The 24,043-nt window shown below is 32.5% G+C and overlaps 1 protein-coding gene across 1 annotated transcript in view; it reads right to left on the bottom strand.

Annotated features, from left to right (window-relative positions):
* RhoGEF3 (Rho guanine nucleotide exchange factor 3) overlaps positions 1-24,043 on the bottom strand; it is a 941,311-nt gene that overhangs the window by 717,197 nt on the left and 200,071 nt on the right. The window contains exons 9-11 of the mRNA XM_072521630.1: positions 20,965-21,232; positions 18,863-19,045; positions 15,535-15,900 (exon numbers count right to left, since the gene is read on the bottom strand). Coding sequence (XP_072377731.1) covers positions 15,535-15,900; positions 18,863-19,045; positions 20,965-21,232 — 817 coding nt within the window. The remainder of the gene's footprint in view (positions 1-15,534; positions 15,901-18,862; positions 19,046-20,964; positions 21,233-24,043) is intronic.

Genomic DNA, 24,043 nt, shown 5'->3' with positions numbered 1-24,043 from the left:
AGCCGCCATCGAAAATTCTGTATCTCGCATACAGTATCTCGCATACAGTATCCCAGTCTGAAAACCCTCTAATGGTTCTTCTGTATCTGGCATACGCATTCAATCGTCGGCGACAGGAAGGTTCGAGATACTGAATTCGGTATCTCGCATACTGTATCCCTCGCGCGTCGCGTGTGAAAAGCTCCATTTGAGTCTATGTAATATCTGCGTCTCGGATACGCGTATCTCGGATACAGTATCCTCGTCTGAAAGTGGGCTTGAGGGTTTTCAGACGAGGATACTGTATGCGAGATACTGTATGCGATATACAGAATTTTCGATGGCGGCTGTATCGGATTCACGGGCATGCTCGTCAGTATGAAAATAGTAGCAGTGCAGTGCGGTTATATTTTTGGATTATGGATGTAGAAGAGTGTGTTATGCTGTGGCACATATTAAATAAAAAGAAACTGAAAAGACGACGTAATTTGTGGGTTCATCCTATTGTAGAATTAAGAGAAAGCAAGGGAACGTATAGTTTGCTGTATCAAGATTTATTGCAAGATCCATCGAAGTTTTTTAATTATTTTCGAATATCTGTGAAGTCGTTTGAAGAACTTCATAAAATTTTGGAAATTCAATTGAGTAAAAAAGTCACAACTATGCATAGAATTATTTCATCAAAAGAACGGCTTTCTATGACTTTTTAAAGTTAAAGTCTATGACTTAAATTTAAAATAAATATGTGTACTTATCTCCAATTTGTAAATTGTTTACCTCGCCCTAAATAAAAAATGACCGTATTCCTTTCACAATAATGTAGTTTGATATTCGTTAAATAATCAAAATTCCAATTAGCAAACTTTTAAAACTAAACTGTATACGTATGAAACAAAATATTAAACTATTCTACTATGTATTTATAATAAAAACATGTTTATTTCTTACCATATTCATTTTGCTGTACTACAGTCATGGCCTCAAAATTGTCGCTTAGAATTTTCGACCCAGCACTGCTGCTTTTTATTTCTATTGCAGTAATCTGGCGATGCTGTATCCCATAGACAGGGATTTGATTATACCAAACAAATAAATTTGTCATTATCAAATACAGCACGCTCCATTATTTAACTATATTCAGAAAACACCTTCTTTCTTTCGTTGCTCATTCACAATTATTCGACAGAAAATCGCGCGTCTATGGAATGTGGTGCAAAAGTATTCGTGTCTGAAAGCGTTCATTTAACGTAATGGTTCTTCTGTATCTCGCATACGCATTCAGTCGTCGGCGACAGGAAGGTCCGAGATACTGAATTCGGTATCTCGCATACTGTATCCCTCGCGCGTCCCGTCTGAAAAGCTCCATTTGAGTCTATGTAATATCTGCGTCTCGGATACGCGTATCTCGGATACAGTATCCTCGTCTGAAAGGGGGCTTAGACGAAGTGTGTTTTGAATAGTTTGATAAAGAACGCCGAGAAAAACTGTAAGACATATAGAAAAAAGCGAAACATTATGCTTCACCAAGAAACAACAGAAGGTAAAGAAAACTATACAACATCTGATATTGAATAAAGAACATAACTAGTGAGAAGAAAAGGGAATACGAACAACAGCAGGGTGCGTTCTTAACGGAGACCATCGCACCGTCTCCTCGCCTAGAGCGTAGCACTGACGGCGAACGCTCGATTAAAAGTAATGCATTTATTTTACCGAAAATCGATTAAATGATACCATCCCATGGCCCGAGCGAGGGTCGGCGCCTCGTTATGAACGCACGCTTAGAAACCAAGTATTGGTGTCGCGGACTGTTCGTCACCGAAATCGTATATAAAAAATTTGACTACCACTTTTGTTTATTAAAAAGGAGAGATTTTTATTTCTTTTATGCACGACTAATGTAATATTTATTTATAATTTTTCATTTAATAATAATACTATTCATTACGCACTATTATAAATTGACATCACTCACCCATTTCTAACATTATTAGCTAGTCATTGATAAAGTGTTCATGAATAAAGTATAATTTCTATTCAAACATAATGAAATTAGCTGTATGAACAGTATTTCATACTTGAAATACTTTTATGTTTAATTTCCTAACAAGTTAGGTAAGCGATATTTTCAGCACGCCTATAAAATTAATATTTTTGCAAATTTCTTATTTAATGTACTTATGTTATTATAAACAAATTTCTACAATAATCGTTTATTGCCGTAAAATGAGTTACGAAAGAAACCAAGCCTGGTTACAACAACTCATGGAAGAAGCTTTGTTAGATGATGCACTTGCCATGGAATATGATGACAAGGATGATGACAACGAGGAAAACTATTTAGAAGAAAGACACGAGGACTCGGAAAGCGAACAAGAGTTTGACGAAAATATTCCAGAAATTGACAAGGATATATCTGAGGGACAAGACATTGTGAAGTAATCTAAAGCGAAAAATGTAACTTCCACTAAATCAAAGAAAAATATTGACAGTCCATGTTATACCGGTAAAGATAACGGGACGACATGGAGGAAACACTGTTTACCAATGAATTTACGTATCCAAGGGCAAAATCAAAAAATATTGTTACACAATTACCGGGACCAAAACAGGTTACCCGCAATTTGACCGACCCTGTGGAAATCTGGGAAAAGTTGATGTTGACCGTCCGATGTCACGTTTCGATCTGCATTCCCTTGGTATGGGATGGGATAGGTCAAACCCTCTGACTACCCTTCTTAGGTGGTCCGTAGGTTAGTGAGGCAAGTGCATCCCCATAAATCAACGCTATTGTATTGCACTTTTGAACGGCGATAATTTAAATAAATGGTTCACAGAAATTTGATATTTTGTAGCGGTTTTTGTACTTTCGAGGCAGTTAACAAATTACTTAAAGACAAGTGAATTTCTTTGAATTTAAAAACACAGATTACCATTTGTTAGCCAGTTTGACAATGAGAATTTGCTGAATAGAAGAAAAATTTTATACTGTAATCTTTTAAAGTAAATACGTAGCTAGAAATAAATCATTAAACAAGATCATATTATAATCTAGTAATAAAAATATAAAAAGTAAAATATGTAAATAAATACTAAATATTTTCCCTAAAAATTAATAAAGGTTTATTTTTGCGGTAAGATATTAAAAGACTAAGGACCCCAACAGTATTTTTTCACGGCCCAATCTTAATGGTGTCACATAATACTGCAATGCAATAGCTAAAATATTATAACAATTATTGTTAACTCACTCGGTTAACGTTAATTTCGTACGTTTTTGGTGATTAGTTTTGGTCCGATTTTTTTACTTCTGTTGTTGTAATGTTTTCAGTAATGTAATGTAACAGTACGAGTACTATTCATAACTCATTGTAACGTAATTATGGAAGAACTGATACTATTATAGAGTAAGATCCAAGAGCGATCAGACATAACTTATTTTCACACAGATGAAACCCTAGAGTCTGAGTAGCGTCTCGTGTGCTTTGAATACCTGCGTATTTATGAAACTTGCTGAGTGACACCTGGGCAGGTACCAGGTGAGAAAGGTAACTAAAAATAAGAGCTATTTAACTTAAATTTGCATAACTAATTCTTATACATATTGTAATGTACCTACCTACTCACATGTAAGATAATTAAAGTATCTATGTATTTCTATATAGTTTTTAGTCACCTGGTATATGTTATTTACAATTATGAAAAGTTCTCATGTATAATCACTAATAATTATTTGCTGTTAGAAATCAGAATCAATACTCTTCATAAATATTTTCCTATTTAGAATAAATAAGTTTCGCTAGTTTATTCACCTAATACTTCGTATCTATGGAATAATAATAATTTATTTCTCTTATTTCTTTGTTCGATAAGCTATCCGTATTTGCTATTTTAATATTAATATTTGAGTCCAATCTCTTGTACTCAAATCCATCCAGAAACATCGTTAAATAATTGTAGATAACAGAACTTATATATTCATAGTTTTAAGAAATAACAAGCAGTGTGTAATTTTCATCCTCTAATATAATAAATTTATACATGTCAATATATTCTGTTTAATTCCAAAACAAAGAGTTAGTCCGGAGAAGAAATAAACGCATAGTATTCCATAACAAAATTTGGTGTCAGAACGTGGGATATTAGTAGCAGAGTTCCTCTGATTGCTGATAGAAGGAGAGCTGAGGAATTTTTGAATTGACTTGTTTCCTTCGAGGAATCATTCAAAAAAAAACTGTCAGTGTGGAAAAATCGCCACTACAACTAATTACATTGGGGTCCAGTACATCCAGTTCGAAATCCAGTTCCAGTCATAACCCAATTGTAGTTCCATCGGAAGTAGAGGTGAACCCGTGGAATAATAGACTATGCGACCAACAACAATATTCTACTTGTAAGTACATTCTATCTTAAATTCTGTCTCATATTTTAAAAATCTTGTAAACGTATGTCTACTTTATATCCTGATATAAGTAACTTATTTGACGAACAAATACCTTCTCCCGACTCAAATTCTCTTTCAAATTCTTCTACTTCTAATTCAAATAAAATGTCAGTATCAATTGAAATAGCTGAAAAACTTCTCATTCGATTTGATGGTACAAAATCAAAATTATACGAATTCATAGACAATTGTGATAAAGCATACAATTTAGTAAATCCGCAATCCAAACCCATCTTATTAGCCATTATAGAAACTAAATTAACCGATAAAGCTAGGGCCATAACTAGAAACAGAACATTTGACGAATGGAAAGATTTAAAAGACTTCTTATTAGATGCTTATTCTGAACGCCGAACTGAAGGTCAGTGGCAATTGGAATTACATTCCTTACGTCAGATGCCCAGTGAAAATGTAATGTCATTTGCAAATAAAGTTGAAAATTGCTATATAAAATTAATAAATACACTTGATCCAGACTTATCTCCAGATGCAAGAAATGCATGTACTAAACTCTTAAAAACTCAAGCACTAAATGTCTTTATTAGAGGATTAAACAAAGACCTCTCTATTTTAATCAAAGCCCGAAATCCAGATTCCTTAGAAAGAGCTGTTGCTATAGCAATTGCCGAAGAACAAGAACAGTTATCAAGACAAGAAATTTTCAGACCATTCTGTAATATTTGCAAACGAAATAACCATTCCTCAAATAACTGTCGATATAAAAACAATTCAGATAGAAATGTTAGACATCTTCAAAATTCTAGTTTTCAAAACCCAAAATATCCTAATTCAAATCTTCAAAGGTCAAATTCTCAAAATCAAAATTATAAACCTTCAAATTCAAATTCCAATTCTGATTTTCCTCCAAACTTAAGAAAAGAAAATACCAACACTTCCCAACGTTTTTGCAGATACTGCAAAAAACCAGGTCACGTTATAGAAGAATGTAGAAAACGCGAATTTAACAATAAAAACAAAAATCCAACAAATTCTTTAAACTTCCAGAATCCTCGACAACCAACGGTCGATTCTCGAGGAGTTCGTTCAGTTCAGGCCGTATCACAACCATCAACTTCTCAGTCACTTCCTATGTAGATTTACCCTTAGTAAATAATTCTAATCCATCCTCTTGCAAGTTTCTAATCGATACAGGCGCAGATATTTCTTTAATTAAATATTCAAAAATACTAAACATTCCAAAAATTTATTCTAAGTCTATTACTCTACGAGGCATTGATAAAAATGTCTTAAATCCAAATAAAACTATATGTAGTTGTAACGTAAATTTCAAGATAAAAGATTTTGTCCAAACTCATGTTTTCTATGTCGTAGAAGACGATTTTCCTCTTCATTTCGACGGTATATTAGGTAGCGATTTTTTTGAAATAAATAAATGCCAAATTGATTATAAAGAAAATAAATTAAACTTTAAAAATTGTTCTATTTCAATCGAATATATAAAATCTCCATTAAACAATGACAATGACGAATTTCTGAGAGATCAAAATATCGAGACAAGTTCTAATATCGATGAAATATTTCCTTATGATGCTAAATCCATAGAGGATCATTCTTATTTAGAAACCAATGATATCCAAATAACCTTAAGTAGTGAAGAACTACTATCCAATCCAATTCAATCTAAATCTAACTCTAAATCCAAAGAAAATTCAAGTCCAAAATGTGTAAAATCCACTGAGATATGCACAAATAAAACTTGTAACTCTTCACGAAATCATAAATCAAAATCCTGTTCAGAAGAAAAATCCTGTTCAGACGATCTTATACTAAATCAAAACTCTAATTCTAACTCAAGAAGTAATAAAACTATTCTATCCGCAAGAACTGAAACAATTGTTCAAATTAAAGTAATAAATAATGAATTAAGCGAAGGATTATGTCCCGAACGCGAAATCTTTAAAGGTGTATTTTTATGTCCTAGTGTTGTTAAAGTAAAAAATGATTTCTTTTTAACCTCAATCGTAAACACTACTGAAACGGATGTTGAATTAAACGATATTCAAGTAGCAATAGAAAAAATTCCAAATTTACAAAACAATGCAAATATACGAAAAATGTCTTCTTATAAAGATAATACGAATTCTAACAGAATTGCTAAATTAAAAAATGCCTTGAGAACAGATCATTTAAATAGTGAAGAAAAATCATCTTTAATTTCTATTTGCAAGGAGTACAATCATATCTTTTATCTGGAAGGAGATCAACTTACCAGTACAAATGCCATAACTTGCAAAATTCCTTTAAATTCTAATGTACCTATTAGCACTAAATCATACAGGTATCCTGAAGTACACAAACATGAAGTCGAAACTCAAATAAAAGGTATGCTAGATCAAGGTATTATCGAAGAATCAACTTCGCCATGGAATTCGCCCCTTTGGGTTGTGCCAAAAAAGGCCGATGCTTCAGCAAAGAAGAAATGGCGAATTGTTATAGACTATCGACGACTAAATGATATTACTATAGGAGATTCATTCCCACTTCCGAATATAGTCGATATATTAGACCAATTGGGTCATTCAAAATATTTTTCAACAATAGATTTAACATCAGGATTTCACCAGATCAAAATGGATCCTGAGGATTCTCCAAAGACTGCTTTCTCAACTCCGTCTGGACATTATCAATATTCACGAATGCCATTTGGATTAAAAAATGCTCCCAGTATTTTTCAAAGGCTAATGAATACTGTCCTCTCAGGAATACAAAATTACAGATGTTTTGTCTATCTCGACGATATAGTCATTCATGCCGATACATTAGAAAATCATAATAAAAGATTAAAAGAAGTATTCGAAAAATTGTCTACATTCAACTTAAAAATACAACCAGATAAGTGCGAATTTTTTCGTCGCGAAGTAATGTATTTAGGACATTTAATAACTGAATTTGGTGTCAAACCGGACGAAAAAAAGGTATGTGCTGTTACAGATTTTCCTATACCCAGAACACAAAAAGATATTAAGAGCTTTTTGGGTCTCACTGGTTATTATAGACGCTTTATAAAAAATTTCAGTGCTTTAACACAACCTTTAACAAAACTGCTGAGGAAAAATGTTGAATTTAATTGGACAAGCATTCAACAACAGTCATTTGAGAACCTGAAATCAATACTTTGTTCAGAACCAATACTTCAGTATCCAGATTTTACCAAACCCTTTGTCTTAACAACGGATGCTAGTAATTATGCAATAGGGTCCATACTTTCTCAAGGTAAAGTACCAGATGATTTACCTATTGCTTATGCTAGTCGTACCTTGAACAAAGCGGAATCAAACTATAGCACAACAGAAAAAGAATTACTTGCAATTGTATGGAGTGTTAAACACTTTAGACCATATTTGTACGGAAATAAATTTTTCATTTATACGGATCATAAACCACTCACATGGCTATTTAATGTAAAAGATCCCGGATCAAGACTCGTTAGGTGGAGATTAGCATTAGAAGAATATAGTTATGAAATTATTTATAAACCAGGTAAATTAAATCAAAATGCTGATTGTTTAAGTCGTCCTCCTTTAACCATATCTGAAACAAATATTTGCGAAGAAAACAAAAACCCGGCAACAATCACCTTACAAATAAACAAAATGAGTAAAGAAAATAATGACACTTATTCACAGTTCTTATCTAAATCCGAAACTATATTAATAACAAATGATAATATAAAAGAAACAAATGAAAAGATTACATCATTTTCACAAAATTTAGCATTGTTTGTTTCCGTAGATTTAAATTTTAATGAGATCGTTCAGAAACAAATAAATAAACAATTCAGTCATATAGAAAAATTGAAAGCCAAAAATCCAAGACTAAATGACATTATATATATTTCTGATCAAAATAAAAACTTTTATTACATATTTATAAAAAATAATTATTGGGACAATACCTCTTATGAAGATATATTTAATTCCCTAATAAAATTAAGAGACTGGTTATTAAACGATAAAATATTAAAAATTTGCCTACCCAGAATAACTTTTAGCTACGATAAATTAAGTTGGGGAAAAATTAGATCTATGATTAGATTTATTTTTAGAAAAACTGATATATCTATTATCATTTATCATGATATACTAACAAATCCTGAACCTGAGGAAATAACTACAATATTACAAGAGAATCACACTAGTCCTACGGCTGGACACTCTGGTTTTCATCGGACATACAATCGTATAAAAAAACATTTCAAATGGAATAATATGAAAAATGATATTAAAAACTTTATAAAAACCTGTGAATCTTGTCAGAAAAATAAACTCGTTAGAAAAAAATTCGTAAAGCCCATGGAGATAACAACAACAAGCTCAAATCCATTAGAAAAAATATTTTTAGATATAGTAGGTCCTTTACCTTTAACCGAGTCAGGTAATAAGTTCATATTAACATTACAAGATGACTTAACAAAATTTTCTCAAGCTTATGCAATTCCGAATCATGAAACCAAGACTATCGCTGAAAATCTGGTTCGTGGATTTATTTGCAAGTTTGGAAAACCCGATATAATAGTTACTGATCAAGGCCGAGATTTTACTTCCAAATTATTTTCTCAAATCGCCAAGCTTTTTAAAATCAGACATATAAATTGTACTGCTTATCATCCAGAATCAAATGCTGCATTAGAAAGGAGTCACGCTACTTTAGCAGACTACCTTAAACATTATATTAAAGCTGATCAATCCGATTGGGACGAATGGCTAGATTTTGCTATGTTTTCATATAATACAACTAATCATACTTCAACCAAATTCACACCATATGAACTAATATTTGGATATACACCTAATCTACCTAGCAGTATAATACGACCAGTAGAACTCAAATATACATATGAAGATTATTTAGATAATTTAACACTTAAGCTTAGAAAATCTCATGAGTTAGCAAAAACGAATCTATTAGAATCTAAAGTAGTCAGTAAAAAATATTATGACCAAAAGATTAATGACACCGTTTTCTTAGAAGGACAATTAGTATATCTCCAAAATGAGCAAACAAAGAAGGGTCAAACCAAAAAACTTACACAAAATTATAATGGACCTTATAAAATTCTAGAGATAAATTCTCCTGTCAATTGCACAATTTTAGTAAATAAAAAACCAATAAAAGTTCACATGAATAGATTGAAACATGCTTTTGTTTCAGGTATGCAATAATATGGCTGACAAATAGTGAACAAATTCACAAGAAATATACCAATACTCCTATCAACAAATCACCTGGAATCTATTACGAACACATAAAAAATGTTCAATTTATTGAAACTCATTGGAACATATTAAGTCATATTCCTTTACAACCTTTTACAGACAAATTAAATTTTGTAGATCTCACCTATCAAAAAACATTAAGACTGTGTCAAAACAAACCAGTTCTTATTGAATTACGATTATGCGATACTTCACTAAAACTCTTAGGACAAATCATACCTAGACTCTTTCAAGATGAACAAACTTTAAAAAACATAATTCTGCATGAACATTTTAGACCAAAACGCGCTCTATTTAATGCAATTGGATCTGTTTTCAGGACCTTATTCGGTACCTTAGACAGTGATGATGCTGAAAATTTCAATAATGCTATTAACAAAGCTGAAAGTAACGAAAATCATCTTCTTGATTTACTAAAACAACAAATTCATGTAGTAAAAGCCACGATTGCAAATTTTAATAACTCTATTACAAATCTAGACCGAAACAAAGTGATTTTTGATAAAAATTTTGAATCAATTACCAATTACACAGATAAAATGAATAATAAATATTTTAATTTAGATTTAAAACAAAAAATTGAAGAACATTTTACCTTACTAACTTTCTTTATAACAGAATTACAACAAGAATATTCTACTTTAATAAACGTTATTCTATTTGCAAGAAATAATAACCTTCATCCTTCTGTTATAACACCTGAGCAACTAATTCAAGAATTATCTAAAACGGTAACGCATTTACCTAGTACATCGACTTATCCATTTCCATTGACTATCGATTATGCTCATAAATATTTCGATATCATTTTACTTAAATATATATATTTTGATAACAAGATTTTAATTACGGTTAGTATACCTTTGGTTAGTAATACTCCTTATTCTCTTTTTAAACTAATATCTCTTCCTATAATTCATCCAACATTAAAGAGACTTACCTTTATTCTTCCATCTGTCAAATATCTTGTTCTTTCAGAAAATAGAAACATTTATGTTACTATTGATACATTAGAAGACTGTTATTCATTAGATGAAGAAAAACTTATTTGCAAAAATCCTGATACTTTCCGATTTACACACACTAATCCAATTTGTGAAACTGAATTGTTAACTTCAATAACAAACATACCATCTAGTTGCGATACTCGTATAATTCAAACAGAATATGAAATTTGGCATAAATTAAACAAACCAAATTCTTGGATATATGTTTTACCCAAACCAACAGATTTAACTTTAAGCTGTCAGACTAGTACGCCAATATCTATTGTTCTTTCAAACACAGGTATTTTTTCTACTTCGAATAATTGCAAAACTTACACCGGATCAACTATTTTGATATCTGTCTCAAATCCAAAAGAAAGTAATTTTCAGTCTATCATTCCAGATTTATCCCTTCCAGAAGTCTGTTGTGATGATATTAAGATAAATAATGAATCCAAATTACACCTTGTTCCCTTACAATTAAATAATCTCGATCGAGATGCATTAAATTTAGCAAGCCATAAACTAGATAATTTAGAGAAAATGACCTCAGAAACAAATATTAATTTTTCAGACACAATAAAAAATAGTTCTTATTTCACTTATGCAATCTTATTTTTGATAAAATGTATGTTACTTTATATTTTATACAGGATAATTAAATATTTTTACCGACGATTTCGTAGAAATCCGTCACATAGTTGTCAACAAATTACAAATTGTTTAACACTAAATATATGTCAAAGTAAACGAAAACATGTACATGAGACAGATTTAAGTATAGATTGTAAACATAATAAAGACAATAATTATAGTGAATCCAAAAAGTGTGAAGAGACTAGTTTCACAGAGACTACACCGATAAGACGAAGTGAAAGACTATCGAGACTAAAAGAAACTATTTAAATGTGTTAAAATAAAATAATAATGTATACAAATGTTTTATACCATTTAAATGAAAATTCATTTTACAATTATTTTCATTCTTACAAAAGGAGGTGTAATGTACCTACCTACTCACATGTAAGATAATTAAAGTATCTATGTATTTCTATATAGTTTTTAGTCACCTGGTATATGTTATTTACAATTATGAAAAGTTCTCATGTATAATCACTAATAATTATTTGCTGTTAGAAATCAGAATCAATACTCTTCATAAATATTTTCCTATTTAGAATAAATAAGTTTCGCTAGTTTATTCACCTAATACTTCGTATCTATGGAATAATAATAATTTATTTCTCTTATTTCTTTGTTCGATAAGCTATCCGTATTTGCTATTTTAATATTAATATTTGAGTCCAATCTCTTGTACTCAAATCCATCCAGAAACATCGTTAAATAATTGTAGATAACAGAACTTATATATTCATAGTTTTAAGAAATAACAAGCAGTGTGTAATTTTCATCCTCTAATATAATAAATTTATACATGTCAATATATTCTGTTTAATTCCAAAACAAAGAGTTAGTCCGGAGAAGAAATAAACGCATAGTATTCCATAACAATATTTTGTAGAATATTATTTTGAAAATACTGTAATAAGTGTCAGACACTTGTCATGGACCAGAACTTTTGTCAGACGCTTTAAAGCTCCACTAAAATTAAATGAACTTAACTTACTTTTACATGTTTGATTTTTAAATAGAGATGCAAAAATATTTAATCGGATCGCAAACAGTAAGTATTCTTAATGTATCTGAATTTTTTACTCTGAGGCTCATGCGCACAGCACTCTCGCGCTCATACTTCTGGTTAACTAATTTTTGTGTTTGAGGGATGTTTGGTCATTTTAATTTGTCTGACTGATTAAATATAACTTTATTATAGTTCCATTAATAACATATTTAAAAATCAGACATGTAAAAGTAAGTAAAGTTCATTTAATTTTAGTGGAGCTTTAAAGCGTCTGACAAAAGTTCTGGTCCATGACAAGTGTCTGACACTCATTACAGTATTTTCAAAATAATATTTTACAAACTATGTATAAGAATCAGTTAAATAGCTCTTATTTTTAGTTACCTTTCTCACCTGGTACCTGCCCAGGTGTCACTCAGCAAGTTTCATAAATACGCAGGTATTCAAAGCACACGAGACGCTACTCAGACTGTAAGGTTTCATCTGTGTGAAAATAAGTTATGTCTGATCCCTTTGGGATCTTGGACTATTAGGGATTGAAATAATAATAAATCATTTACCTGTATTAGAAGTATAACATGCTATAAAAATAATTACGTTAGAAGTACCTGTAAAAAATGTATAGCGTTGATGTTTTGACGTTTTCGATGTTTTTAGAACGTAACTATTGTGCCTTGAGTAAAAAAAGTATAGCTACATAAATAGAGAGAGCAGTAATTTTTGTATTAATAGTAAAACCAGGGAATATTTAACTTGCGTAGCAGTTCCTTGTAGTTAGTTAATAAAGCTATAGAAATCTTAAATTTATTATCACTAAGTTAAGTCTAATAAACGTTTACATGGCATAGGATTTCTATTTTTCATATCGTATAGAATATGTACAAATACTTATTGGTTAATGCAGGGCTTACCAAACTGTGCTTCGCGACGCCCTGGGGCGTCGCTGCGTTGTCCCAAGGGCGTCGCGTGTCAGCGCTTACTTTTAATACAGAAAATTTATTTATTTAATTTTAAATGATTATAAAATATATGTATTAATAAATAAATCAAATAAAAAATATAACATCAAGTCGATAGACATTTGAATGATCCGAAATTATTCAAAAAATTGTTCAATTCGAAAATTATACGATGGTCCACGAAATTATCCGAAAATCGGATAATTATCTGGAAATTGGCAACACTGGAGTCGAGAGAGCGCCGATCGCATTCTGTTTCGCCGGTCGGCTCCCCTCCCACAATGTGTTGTTTGTCACAAAGTGTTGGCGGCTGAAAGTATGCTTCCTAATAAACTAAAATGGCATTTGGAATCAACTCACAGGCATTTGCAAGGTAAGCCAAGAGACTTTTTTGTAAGAAAATTGCGAGAGCTAACACATCAGACCACGGCTTTGGTTTCAAGAGCATCAATTCCTACCAAAGCATTGCTCGCCTCTTACATGGTAGCTTACCATGTTGCCAAATGTAAAAAACTGAAAAAACCACATACGATCGCTGAATCTAATCGGATCGAACTGATCTTACCTGCAGCGGTTGACATGGTAACAGAGATAATTGGAGAATCGGTAGCCAAAGAAATAAAAAATGTACCTCTTTCAAACAATACGGTTCGTCCCGTATTCACGACATGGTAGAAGATTCTTCTTCTTCAAGTGCCATCTCCGCGGCGGAGGTCGGCAATCATCATAGCTATTCGAACTTTTGAGACGGCTGCTCTGAAAAGTTCATTTGATGTACATCCGTACCACATGGTAGAAGATATTAATGAGCGAATTGTGGGGAAACTTTCAGGTTTATTTGCCATTCAACTGGACGAGGCGACTGATAGTAATGATGGTGCTCAATTGATATGTTATGTACGGTACATACAATAAACAAATACATATATGTTATTTTGCAGAAGAATATGTGAAAGTTGTAAAGTTACTGATTTCTTCGAGATTTTAAACTCATATACGAGTGAAAATAATATTAACTAGATAACTGTGTAGGCGTATGTACCGATGGTGCCCGAGCGATGTCTGGACAGTATCGAGGACTACAAGCTCTTATCAAAACCAAGACTCCAAGTGTAAAATGGACATATATTGTGTCATACATAGACGGCAGAAAAGTACGTTACACCTGAATTAAGTGTTGTGATGGATAGCATTATTAAAGTGGTGAACAACATTAAAACACGACCCGTGAAATCAAAAATTTTCCATAAACTTTGTGAAGAAATGGGGGCCGAGCACACCTCTTTAATTTATAATTGCAACTGATGCGCAAAACTTTATTAATTCAGAGTTTATAATAAAATTAGCATACCTCTGTGGCAGACATATTTAACAAATTAAATGATCTTAATCAGTCTATGTAGGGAAACAATACTCATATCCTGCAATTGGCAGATAAAATTACTGGTTTTCAAAAGAAGTTGCTCGTATGGAAGACAAAATTAGAAGTTCAAGAAATTGACTGCTTCCCTGCTTTACAAGGTATTCTACAAAAAAAATCGATAGAAATCCTTGATCCCTCTTTAAAAAATATGTTTACATAACACATGTTACCATTGAGCGAACACTTTGTGAAATATTTTCCCAAAGATATGGAGCAATATGGCTGGGTCATAAACCCTTCCCTGTCATTTACGCCATCGACACTATCAACAGAGGAAGAAGAACAACTAACAGAATTGTCCTGTGATTCCAGCCTAAAGCTTTAATACGACAAGGACAAACTGTTTAAATTTTGGAGCTCACTTTCTCATGAATATTATGCCATCAGCATGGTCGCATTAAAGGTTTTATTACCATTTGCGACTTCGTACTTGTGCGAAACAGACTTTTCTGCAGTTGCAGTAATTAAAAACAAGTACAGGTCAAACATAAACTTAGAAAAAGAAATGAGAGTGGCAATTTCCAAACTGGAGCCCCGATTTCATAAGCTGTGCTCAAAAAAGCAAGCCAGTTAACCAGCCAGTTACATAAATAAATATCTCTCTTCATTTTTGTGACTATCTTTTGATTTCGTTTTTAACTTTTAATAAAAAATATAAATGTTCAAATAGTGTTTTTGTTATAACTATAACCTTTTACTAGGCTAGTACTAAAATTGGTAAGTATTATTGGGGGTTGGGTTGAGGGGGCGTCGCAAAAAAATAGCAAAGTTCCAAGGGCGTCACAGTACGAATAAGTTTGGGAAGCCCTGGGTTAATGCATCATCCATACTGTATAAAATTCTTTACAAAAGATTGAGACTTACCCAGATGGTTGATAACTCGCTGATAAAAACGATTTTGGTAAAGACATTGACCTCTGCTGCATCTCGAGCGTATTATTGTCTCTCTCGTCAGACGGCGCACTACCTGGACGAGTAACGATAGTTTCGCGCACTTTAGTACCGTCGTCAGACGTTTCGTCTCGCGGTAATGAAGTTCCGGAGCTTTTAACACTATTTCTAAACGAAGTTGAAGCTGTTATCCACGCGTCACTACCGGATGAAGAACCGCTGACCGTGCCGAATGTCGGAGTACGACTTTTTGGATTTATCGGCGATGTTTTTCGACTGTCGGTTTGATCGCGTTTTGTGACTTTGTTCGGACTAGTGCGTCTTTCACTAGCAATATTCCTGCAAAAAAGATATAGTAAATTTACATTACTATCAAAAATTATAGAGGAAAGTCCCCTAATATTAGGATAGCGCATAATATTGGATAGCTAATTATTTCAAAAGCAAATGGAATAATAGGTGCCATCTATTCAAAACTTAACGTAAAGCTCGCTGTAAAATCTAAAGATCGACCAACTTAGCATACTTGCAAATTTATTGAAACGCATATCCCTACATTTTTTGACTTCACCTCGTTTTAGTGCTAAAAATATTTCAAAAAAGGTAAGAAATTTAAATATTTTTAATCGGTACTGTAATGAATGTTAAAGTTGACATATTTATGTAGTTTTAGTCATGAAATCTTTGTCTGTTTATCTTATAAAAATTCTAACCTGTAATTTAGAAATGTGCCTAATATTGGACACAGAAGTATTCTCAATATTGGATATCCAATATAAGGAACATTTTTTATGTATCTATACTGAAAAATGTTTTTGTTACAGAATGTCCTCTAAAAAAAGAAAGCAATGAATTAAAGCAAATATGGCCTCTGCAATTTCGGCCCTACGTAATAAGGAGATGGGATATTTAAAAGCACCGAAAACATACGACGTGCCAAAAGCTACATTAGAATATTATTGTAAAAAAGAAAATCTAATGGAATACCTCGAAAAATCAAAAAAGGGTTGCTTGAATACTGCTTGGAATTTGAAAGAAGGTTTTATGTTTTAAGCTCAACAGACATTCGCCGTTTAGCCTTTCAGTTGGCTTTGGCCAACAGTTTGCCACATCCATTTTCTAACTAGAAGGCTACTGCAGGGCTAAGGAATTTTTTAAAGCGTAAGAAGACTATTTCTTTTCGAATGCCACAAGGTGTATCTACTACTAGAATCAAAGGATATACTAAAGAAAATATTAACAGCTGGCTAACACAAGCATACTAAAGTTATAGGCTTAAAAGGAAGAAAACAAATTGGAGCGTTAACAACTTCGGAAAGAGGTTCACTTGTGACAGTTGTCATATCTATGAATGCAAATGGGCATTACATTTCCCCAACGATGATCTTCCCGAGAAAAAATTTTAAAGCAGAATTGATGGATGGAGCCTCTCCTGGAGCAATTGGAAGATGTCATCCTTCTGGGTGGATTCAAACCTACTTATTTACGCAGGGGATGAACCATTTTATCTACTATACTAAGCCATCCGCCGAAGATCCTGTCATTTTAATTTTAGACGGTCACTATTCGCACACAAGAAACTTGGATGTCATTAATAAGGCTCAAGAAAATAGTATCATTGTAATATGCCTACCTCCACTCTCAACCGATAAGGTACAATCTTTAGCTGTAGCCTTTATGGGACCTTATATTATTGCCAACAAATCAACAACTGGTAAAGAAATACTCCTGTAATAATATGACAATAGTAACAACGAAAATAAATCTCCAAATACTATTGAGAAGCCCAAGCACATTATCATTCTACAGGACGTTTCTGGTTAACCTGGTGGAATAACTACCAGGATTGATGAAATAAGCAATTTTGTAAAACCAACTGACTTAAAACCTTTGCCTATTTTACCTGGTCCATCAGGAATTAAAAAGCTCTTGAAGAAGCACCATCGCCTAAAAATGCAAGCGGTGTTAAGAAAGTGGTGAACTTTGAATCTAATACATGCAGAAAGTTAAAGAAAATAACAGAAAACATCAACGCTGATACTAATTTACGCAAAGAACCCAAGCAAAACATTAAATCCAAAAACAAAAGGAAAACAGAAGTCGTTTCTTCAGATTCATCATAGTCTGAGCAAGAAATACCGTTTGTTGATTCAGAAGATGACATTGATCAAGAAGAAGAGGATGTGGAATGCATCTACTGCCTTGAATTTTTTTCTTCCGACAAAGCTGGACAACAATGGATACGCTGCTGCAAATGCTACATATGGTGTCATGAAGCTTGTGGTGGAGCTGAAGGCAACATTAATTTCATTTGTGAATTTTGTATGGATGGATAATTACTATTAACTTGTATTAATTATTTTTGTACTTTCAGAATAATAAATTACCAAAATAACAAATTTATTGTTTACATTGTACACGTACATGAAATAAGCTTTTCTCTAATATCGGATACCCTATCCAATATCCAAACTGTCGAATTTGGGTTTTTTTTATTAACATTTTATTATCGCTTATTTATTACATATTATTATCTTTTAGAGTTTTTCCATCCTACCAGAGAATAATAAATAGTTACACCAATAAATTACTAAGAACAAAACAAAATTAGAATTATTTTTTGTAAAAAGTAGCGATTGAAAAAAATGTATCCAATATTAGGCCACTTTGAATTACACATCTATGTTTTAAGAATGACGCTATATGAACAAACCACAGTGAAAATGGTTTGAAAAATTTCTGTCAAACGTCCTGTATACCAATGTACAATGGAAATAATTGTACTATAATATTCGGTAAGCTAGTAACATTATATTGATAACAACACAATGAAAATAAATTCAAACGTTAAAAATTATACATACATATATTTAAAAAAAACACCTTTGGATCACACTCATAATCACAACAATTTGTTGTATATACTGTAGTATCACATTTTAACGTAACAACACGCAATTTTTAAATACCATTATGTTTAATATCTAACAGTGATCCTATCAGAGATAATTTCATTCGAACCTTAAAACAAATAAGAATAATTTTAAAATTTTAATTAGGTTTATAAATCGCATTTTCAAAATTCCAATGAAATTGGTGCAATACTAGTAATAGGAAGAAAATATTATCTTTGTCATACTTTATGCAGAGAGAGAGAGAGAGAGAAAGAGAGAGACATGTTCTTTAAGATACAAACTAGTAAATATTTTAGGATCAAGCTAAGATAATTATATTTGTGGTCGCTGAATAATATAGGATAATAAAAAAGATAAGTAAAATACCAAATAAATATATCACTCACCTTTCGTGTAACTCATTGGCGACAATACAGCTTTGTTGTTGTTTTCTGCGCTCCATTTCTAATGCTAAACGTCGCTTGTGCTGGTCTTGCGTTTTTCTCTCCAACGGAGGAGCCCTCGAAGAATCCAGAGATCTCTGATGGGTTGGATAACTGTGAGACGATCGGATAACGTTGCTGGTGTCCCTAAATTAAGAAAAATAGATACTTTATTGCATAAAAGTGTGGTAAAGTTAAAATTATCGATATACTCTTTTTTATCAATATTGTTTAATTATATTTTTAAGACCGTCATTTTTTTTCTTGATCAACAGCAATTATTATGTGCCTTAATCAGATTCATTAAATTTTGATATCAAATATATAATTGCTGATAAGATTGCTGAATGGCAAGATATAATTGCTGTTTTTTGTCTAGTTTTTAAAATATAAACATTATTTAAAGTTATAGAAAAGACACCAGAGCGCCTCAGTAGGAAGACCTAAACGTGAAATCAAATATTTTCCTCCAAAGGAAGTAATAACGAAATAACTTCCTAAATACGCATACGGCGACGTATAAGAATAAAGCAAAAAGTAAAAATTGGAAGATTTCTACTTGTTTGAAACCAAAATTCAGATTCTCACTTAAATCTGTGCCTTCTATGATTTACAAAGTAAACTGGGGACTCCAAAATTGCATTATTAAGTGATAAACAAATAAATTATTACTATTATATTTGGCCGTGAAGGTGAATATTTCGTCGCTATGAAATAAAACCGGCATAAGCGAAAACATCGATTTTTAAGATATTGGTTTAAACAAATTTCTTTTTTTTTTGTCTATTTTTATGTCAAACCGCCATCAAATTTGATTAAAAAAATTCCGTCAAATGGCGTCGGGCCAGTTTGAATAATGTTACCACTTTGCTTAAAAGAAGACAGGCCTATTGAGCAATGTGCCAGTGGCTTCGATAACTTCAAAGTGAAAGATTACCGTCATCTAAGTATACCTGAATCATCCCACATCTAAAGTGTTGGTATATAAAATGGTTTGCATTTAATATATATTAATATTCATGCGGTGTCGTTTAAAACAAACTGGAATAAGCCAAAATGCCTGTTTTCTGTTAAATTGTCTCCCAGAAGATAGTTTGAATGTTAACTAAAACAGAATTAAATGTCAATATTTCAGAGTGAATGGTTAGGTTAGGTATGAATATATACATATAATACAAATCGACTGAGTGCTGCAATACAGTCTTGTTCCTCCAGAGTGACAGAGAAAAACGGACTCAAAGCAGTCCCCGTATCTCTTTTTAAAGGTACGATCGTCGCTAAGCGATAATCGCGGTGTACCCCTTGTGTGGTCTGTTACGGCGCCATTTTGACTGAAGCGTTTATCGCTAGAGCCACTTCGATAGTTGAACGCTGAGCGACTATAGTGGTTTGTGCATGTAACTTTAAGAGTTTTTTATTTAAGAGATTCCCTTCTCTTTCTTCGTCCCCTATTTCTTCTGCTATTAGGTATTTTAACAATAATTGTTTTCTTTTACATACGCTCATCGCTGAAACAAAATCACTTGTTCACTAGACAACGGACAACTCATTAATCAAATCATCGCTTTGGTAAAAACACTCCGCTTGCGATCATTGCTCAGCGACGATCGCTCAACGATAATCGCATTCGCAACAGACGCCCCAGTAAAAACGTACCTTAATGGGCCGGGTTTATCGACCACATGACCTTCTCATTAGTCATTCAGCTCACATGGTCGATAAATCGGGCCCATTAGGAAGATATGCAGAGACTCCTTTGACTCAGCTTTTTTTGTCGTACTTTGCACTACATGTTTTAGAAGATATGCCGGTTTTTTAGACATTATTAATTATTACAGTAGTATAGACAGCGTTTTGGGAGATACGCTAATTAATTTTATTATTACCCTAAATACATGCTGATGTTTTAAATTTAATTAAAAAATATATAGGTATTCTATCGATAAATTGTTTATTTTCCAAAGGATATAGTTTTAAAACCTATTTTATTAGTGCAACAAAAATTTTGTTTGCAAACATTCAACGTCGAGTAAAAAGTTATATAAGTAGGTATTACAATACTATACCTGTGTGAACAATGAGGCCAAAAATTGCATGCATCGATGGAACACATATCCTTATATTCAGTCCTGCCTTCAAAACTGCTCAGAATCGGACTAGTTGCTCCGCGCACCAATACTTTTTGCGAATCTTTCTTCGAATTTCCCACATAGTACACTGTAACACCGTTATTTATAACAGGCTTTGAAGCTTTGCTCTTTTCTTCCTTACTGAAACTGGTACTATTGAACCTGTGATTAATAAGAGCTTGGGCTGCTGCACGTGACCTGTTACCTACAAAAAGTTAACAAAATTGAGATTAGTAGTAACAGAAAGAGTACCAAGAAAAATATTGCACTTAATTCAGAATATTTTATTTTGTTTGTTAAGTGTTTTTTTATTTTGATATTTTTTTTATTTTTTTTACATTGGTCATCACAAGTCACATGTAACAGCCACTGTAAGCGTAACAATAAAAATACATATTAAAACTAAGTAAAGGAAAGTGAATTTCTATCAGGAAATAAAAAACCAAAGTTCAGTAAAATCCAGAAAAAGACGAAAATTATGCATCAGTAATAAATTCATAGAATAACAAGAATGTACAGGTTCAGAAGTCGAAGAAGTGTATATATACACGATTTAACACGTTATTGAATCATTCATAATTCTATTTGTCTTTATCACTATGCAAGCTCGGCTTCCTTGCAGAAATTACATTTTTCAAATTTCTATTTTCGGTCATACAAATACCCACCTCCTTTACCTCGTTTTTCGGTTTTACCGATGTGCCCGCCTAAGCGTCTTCCGCAACTTTTCTTTGGTCTTCCTTTCCTACTTCTTCCAGCAACTTGCAAATCAGCAATTTTTCGTATTGGGTGATTAACGTCTCGATAATGAACAACAGTTCCGTAAATCATAGCCTGTTTTATTGCAGTTTTAAGTTTCTTGGATTATAATAATATCGTATGGTACTTTTGCCAGGGAGATCCTTTCGGATAGGTTCCGGCGCCAATTACATCTTTAACTATGTTTCAAGTAGCTAGTGTCGGCTTTACCTACCCTCGAAAGCATGGTGATCTGCTCGTATTAGTTTTAGAAATGAAAATGTCGGTACCGAGTCAGAGCCAAAAAAAGTGGCTCTGACTTATAAAGTCCAGTATCTTGCTACTGAGCTACATTTCATTGAAATCTTTCTGTTACACAACACATTACTCGCGTCTTACCACTTTATCCACCCCATAAAATTTAAAATAAATAATTTAACTAAAATTTAGGATAATTCCCACTACAAATAGTAAATTACATCCCACCCCAATTCTACTGCGTGCATGTCCATCTATTATCCCATTACTTTGTAATACTACAAACACAAATAAAATAAATTTCAGTACAATAATCTTGAGCAGTTAATAAATTTGTTGTGAATAATAGTATATTACTTTATGAGGCGGAGAAGCATGACTTTTCTTGACGCGCCCGATATTACGCGCCGAACGAAGTGCGGCGCGTAATAGAGGGCAAGTCAAGAAAAGTCGCTTCTTTGCCGAATAAAGTATACTATTTTTTCTTCAAACGTAGCAATTTTCAACCATAAATAGTACAATTCATAAGCTATTTTTACCCGAAATTAACTGTGACAACTATCAAAGTCGTCTAGATGTTGGAAATTAAAATAATTAAGTCGTCGGTGGGATTTTCGTCCCCCTGGTTACAGTTGTTTGACAGTTGTTTGCAATTATTAAAGACAGCTTATTGTTGTTGCAACCGCGCAAATTTAGTGCGAAAATGGAAAACCTAAACGAAATTGAGTCCGCGGCTAATGATGCAGTAGCACGTTTGGGGCCCTCCAAGTCCGGAATAAAGTATCGGTTAGCGTACAAGCACTTCCAAGAGTGGTGCGATACAAGAGGAGTACGGAAAGTTATCGAAGACGTTTTACTGGCATATTTTAATATAATGGAAAATGAAAATAAATGGAAATCTTCTACAATGTGGTGACAAAGACAAAGAACAATTTGATAAATTTTTGTTTAAAGCACCAGATAAGTTGTATTTAGGATTAAAGGCAAAAAAAATTATATTGCAAAGCATGTAGTATACTCTACTAAATTATAAAAATATTTCAGATTGTTTTGTTAATTGGGGTTACCGGCGCCTGTCGATGCGACGAAATGGTAAAAATGAAGACTGTGGACATTGAGGATAAAGAAAATAGAATAATTATCAAAATCCCAGACAGTAAAACACGACAAATTAGATCTTTTACGATAATTGGTCAAAACTATATTGGTCTAAACATTAAACTGTATAAAAAGTATGCATCACTGCGGCCTGAAAATTTCACAGAAAACCGATTTTTTATCAAGTACCAAAATGGAAAGTGTTACCGAAGCGTCATGGGAATACATTCGATCAGCGCAGTAGCCCAAAAAGTAGCTAGTTATTTAAATTTAAACGATGCAAGCGCATACACGGGTCACTCTTTACGACGAACTTTAGCAACACTTTTAATTGATGGAGGTGGATATCTAGAATGCCTCAAACGACATGGGGGCTGGAAATCAAGCACGGTTGCCGAAGAATATATAGAGGATTCAATAAGAAATAAGAACGATAATGATCAAAAAATTTTAAACCCTCATGATTCGCCAACATCGGGAATGATTGCTGAAAGTTTCTCTTGACCATCAGTATCATCAACAATTACCATTGCGTATCAAGAGTCGGGAACATTTTTGCACGGTTTCAATTTTGAAAATGCCTCATTAACTAATTTTACTTTTAATATTACTATAAATAAAAATTATGTTTAATTGTTGTTAATGACATTTGTATTGTTGCTTTGTGACATGTTTCATATTGTTGCCAAAAATGGGAAATGGGAAAAAAAACTGCTGCCGGCGGAGACATCAAACTTTGACAGGATCAAGTTAGATAAGTAATGTCATCATTATTTGACGTTTGAAGAAAAAAATAATTATTACATATGATTTTCTAATTATAAAGATATAATTTTTGTTTAAAAATGCAAATATCATTGGACATTTATTTATTATATTATTATATTATTTTAACAGATATAACAAATTTGGCTAAAATAGC

This window comes from Diabrotica undecimpunctata, chromosome 2, assembly GCF_040954645.1.
Source record: "Diabrotica undecimpunctata isolate CICGRU chromosome 2, icDiaUnde3, whole genome shotgun sequence".
Classification (NCBI taxonomy): domain Eukaryota; kingdom Metazoa; phylum Arthropoda; class Insecta; order Coleoptera; family Chrysomelidae; genus Diabrotica; species Diabrotica undecimpunctata.
The sequence above is the reverse complement of the archived record's forward strand: the minus strand, read 5'-3'. Positions and strand labels throughout refer to the sequence as shown.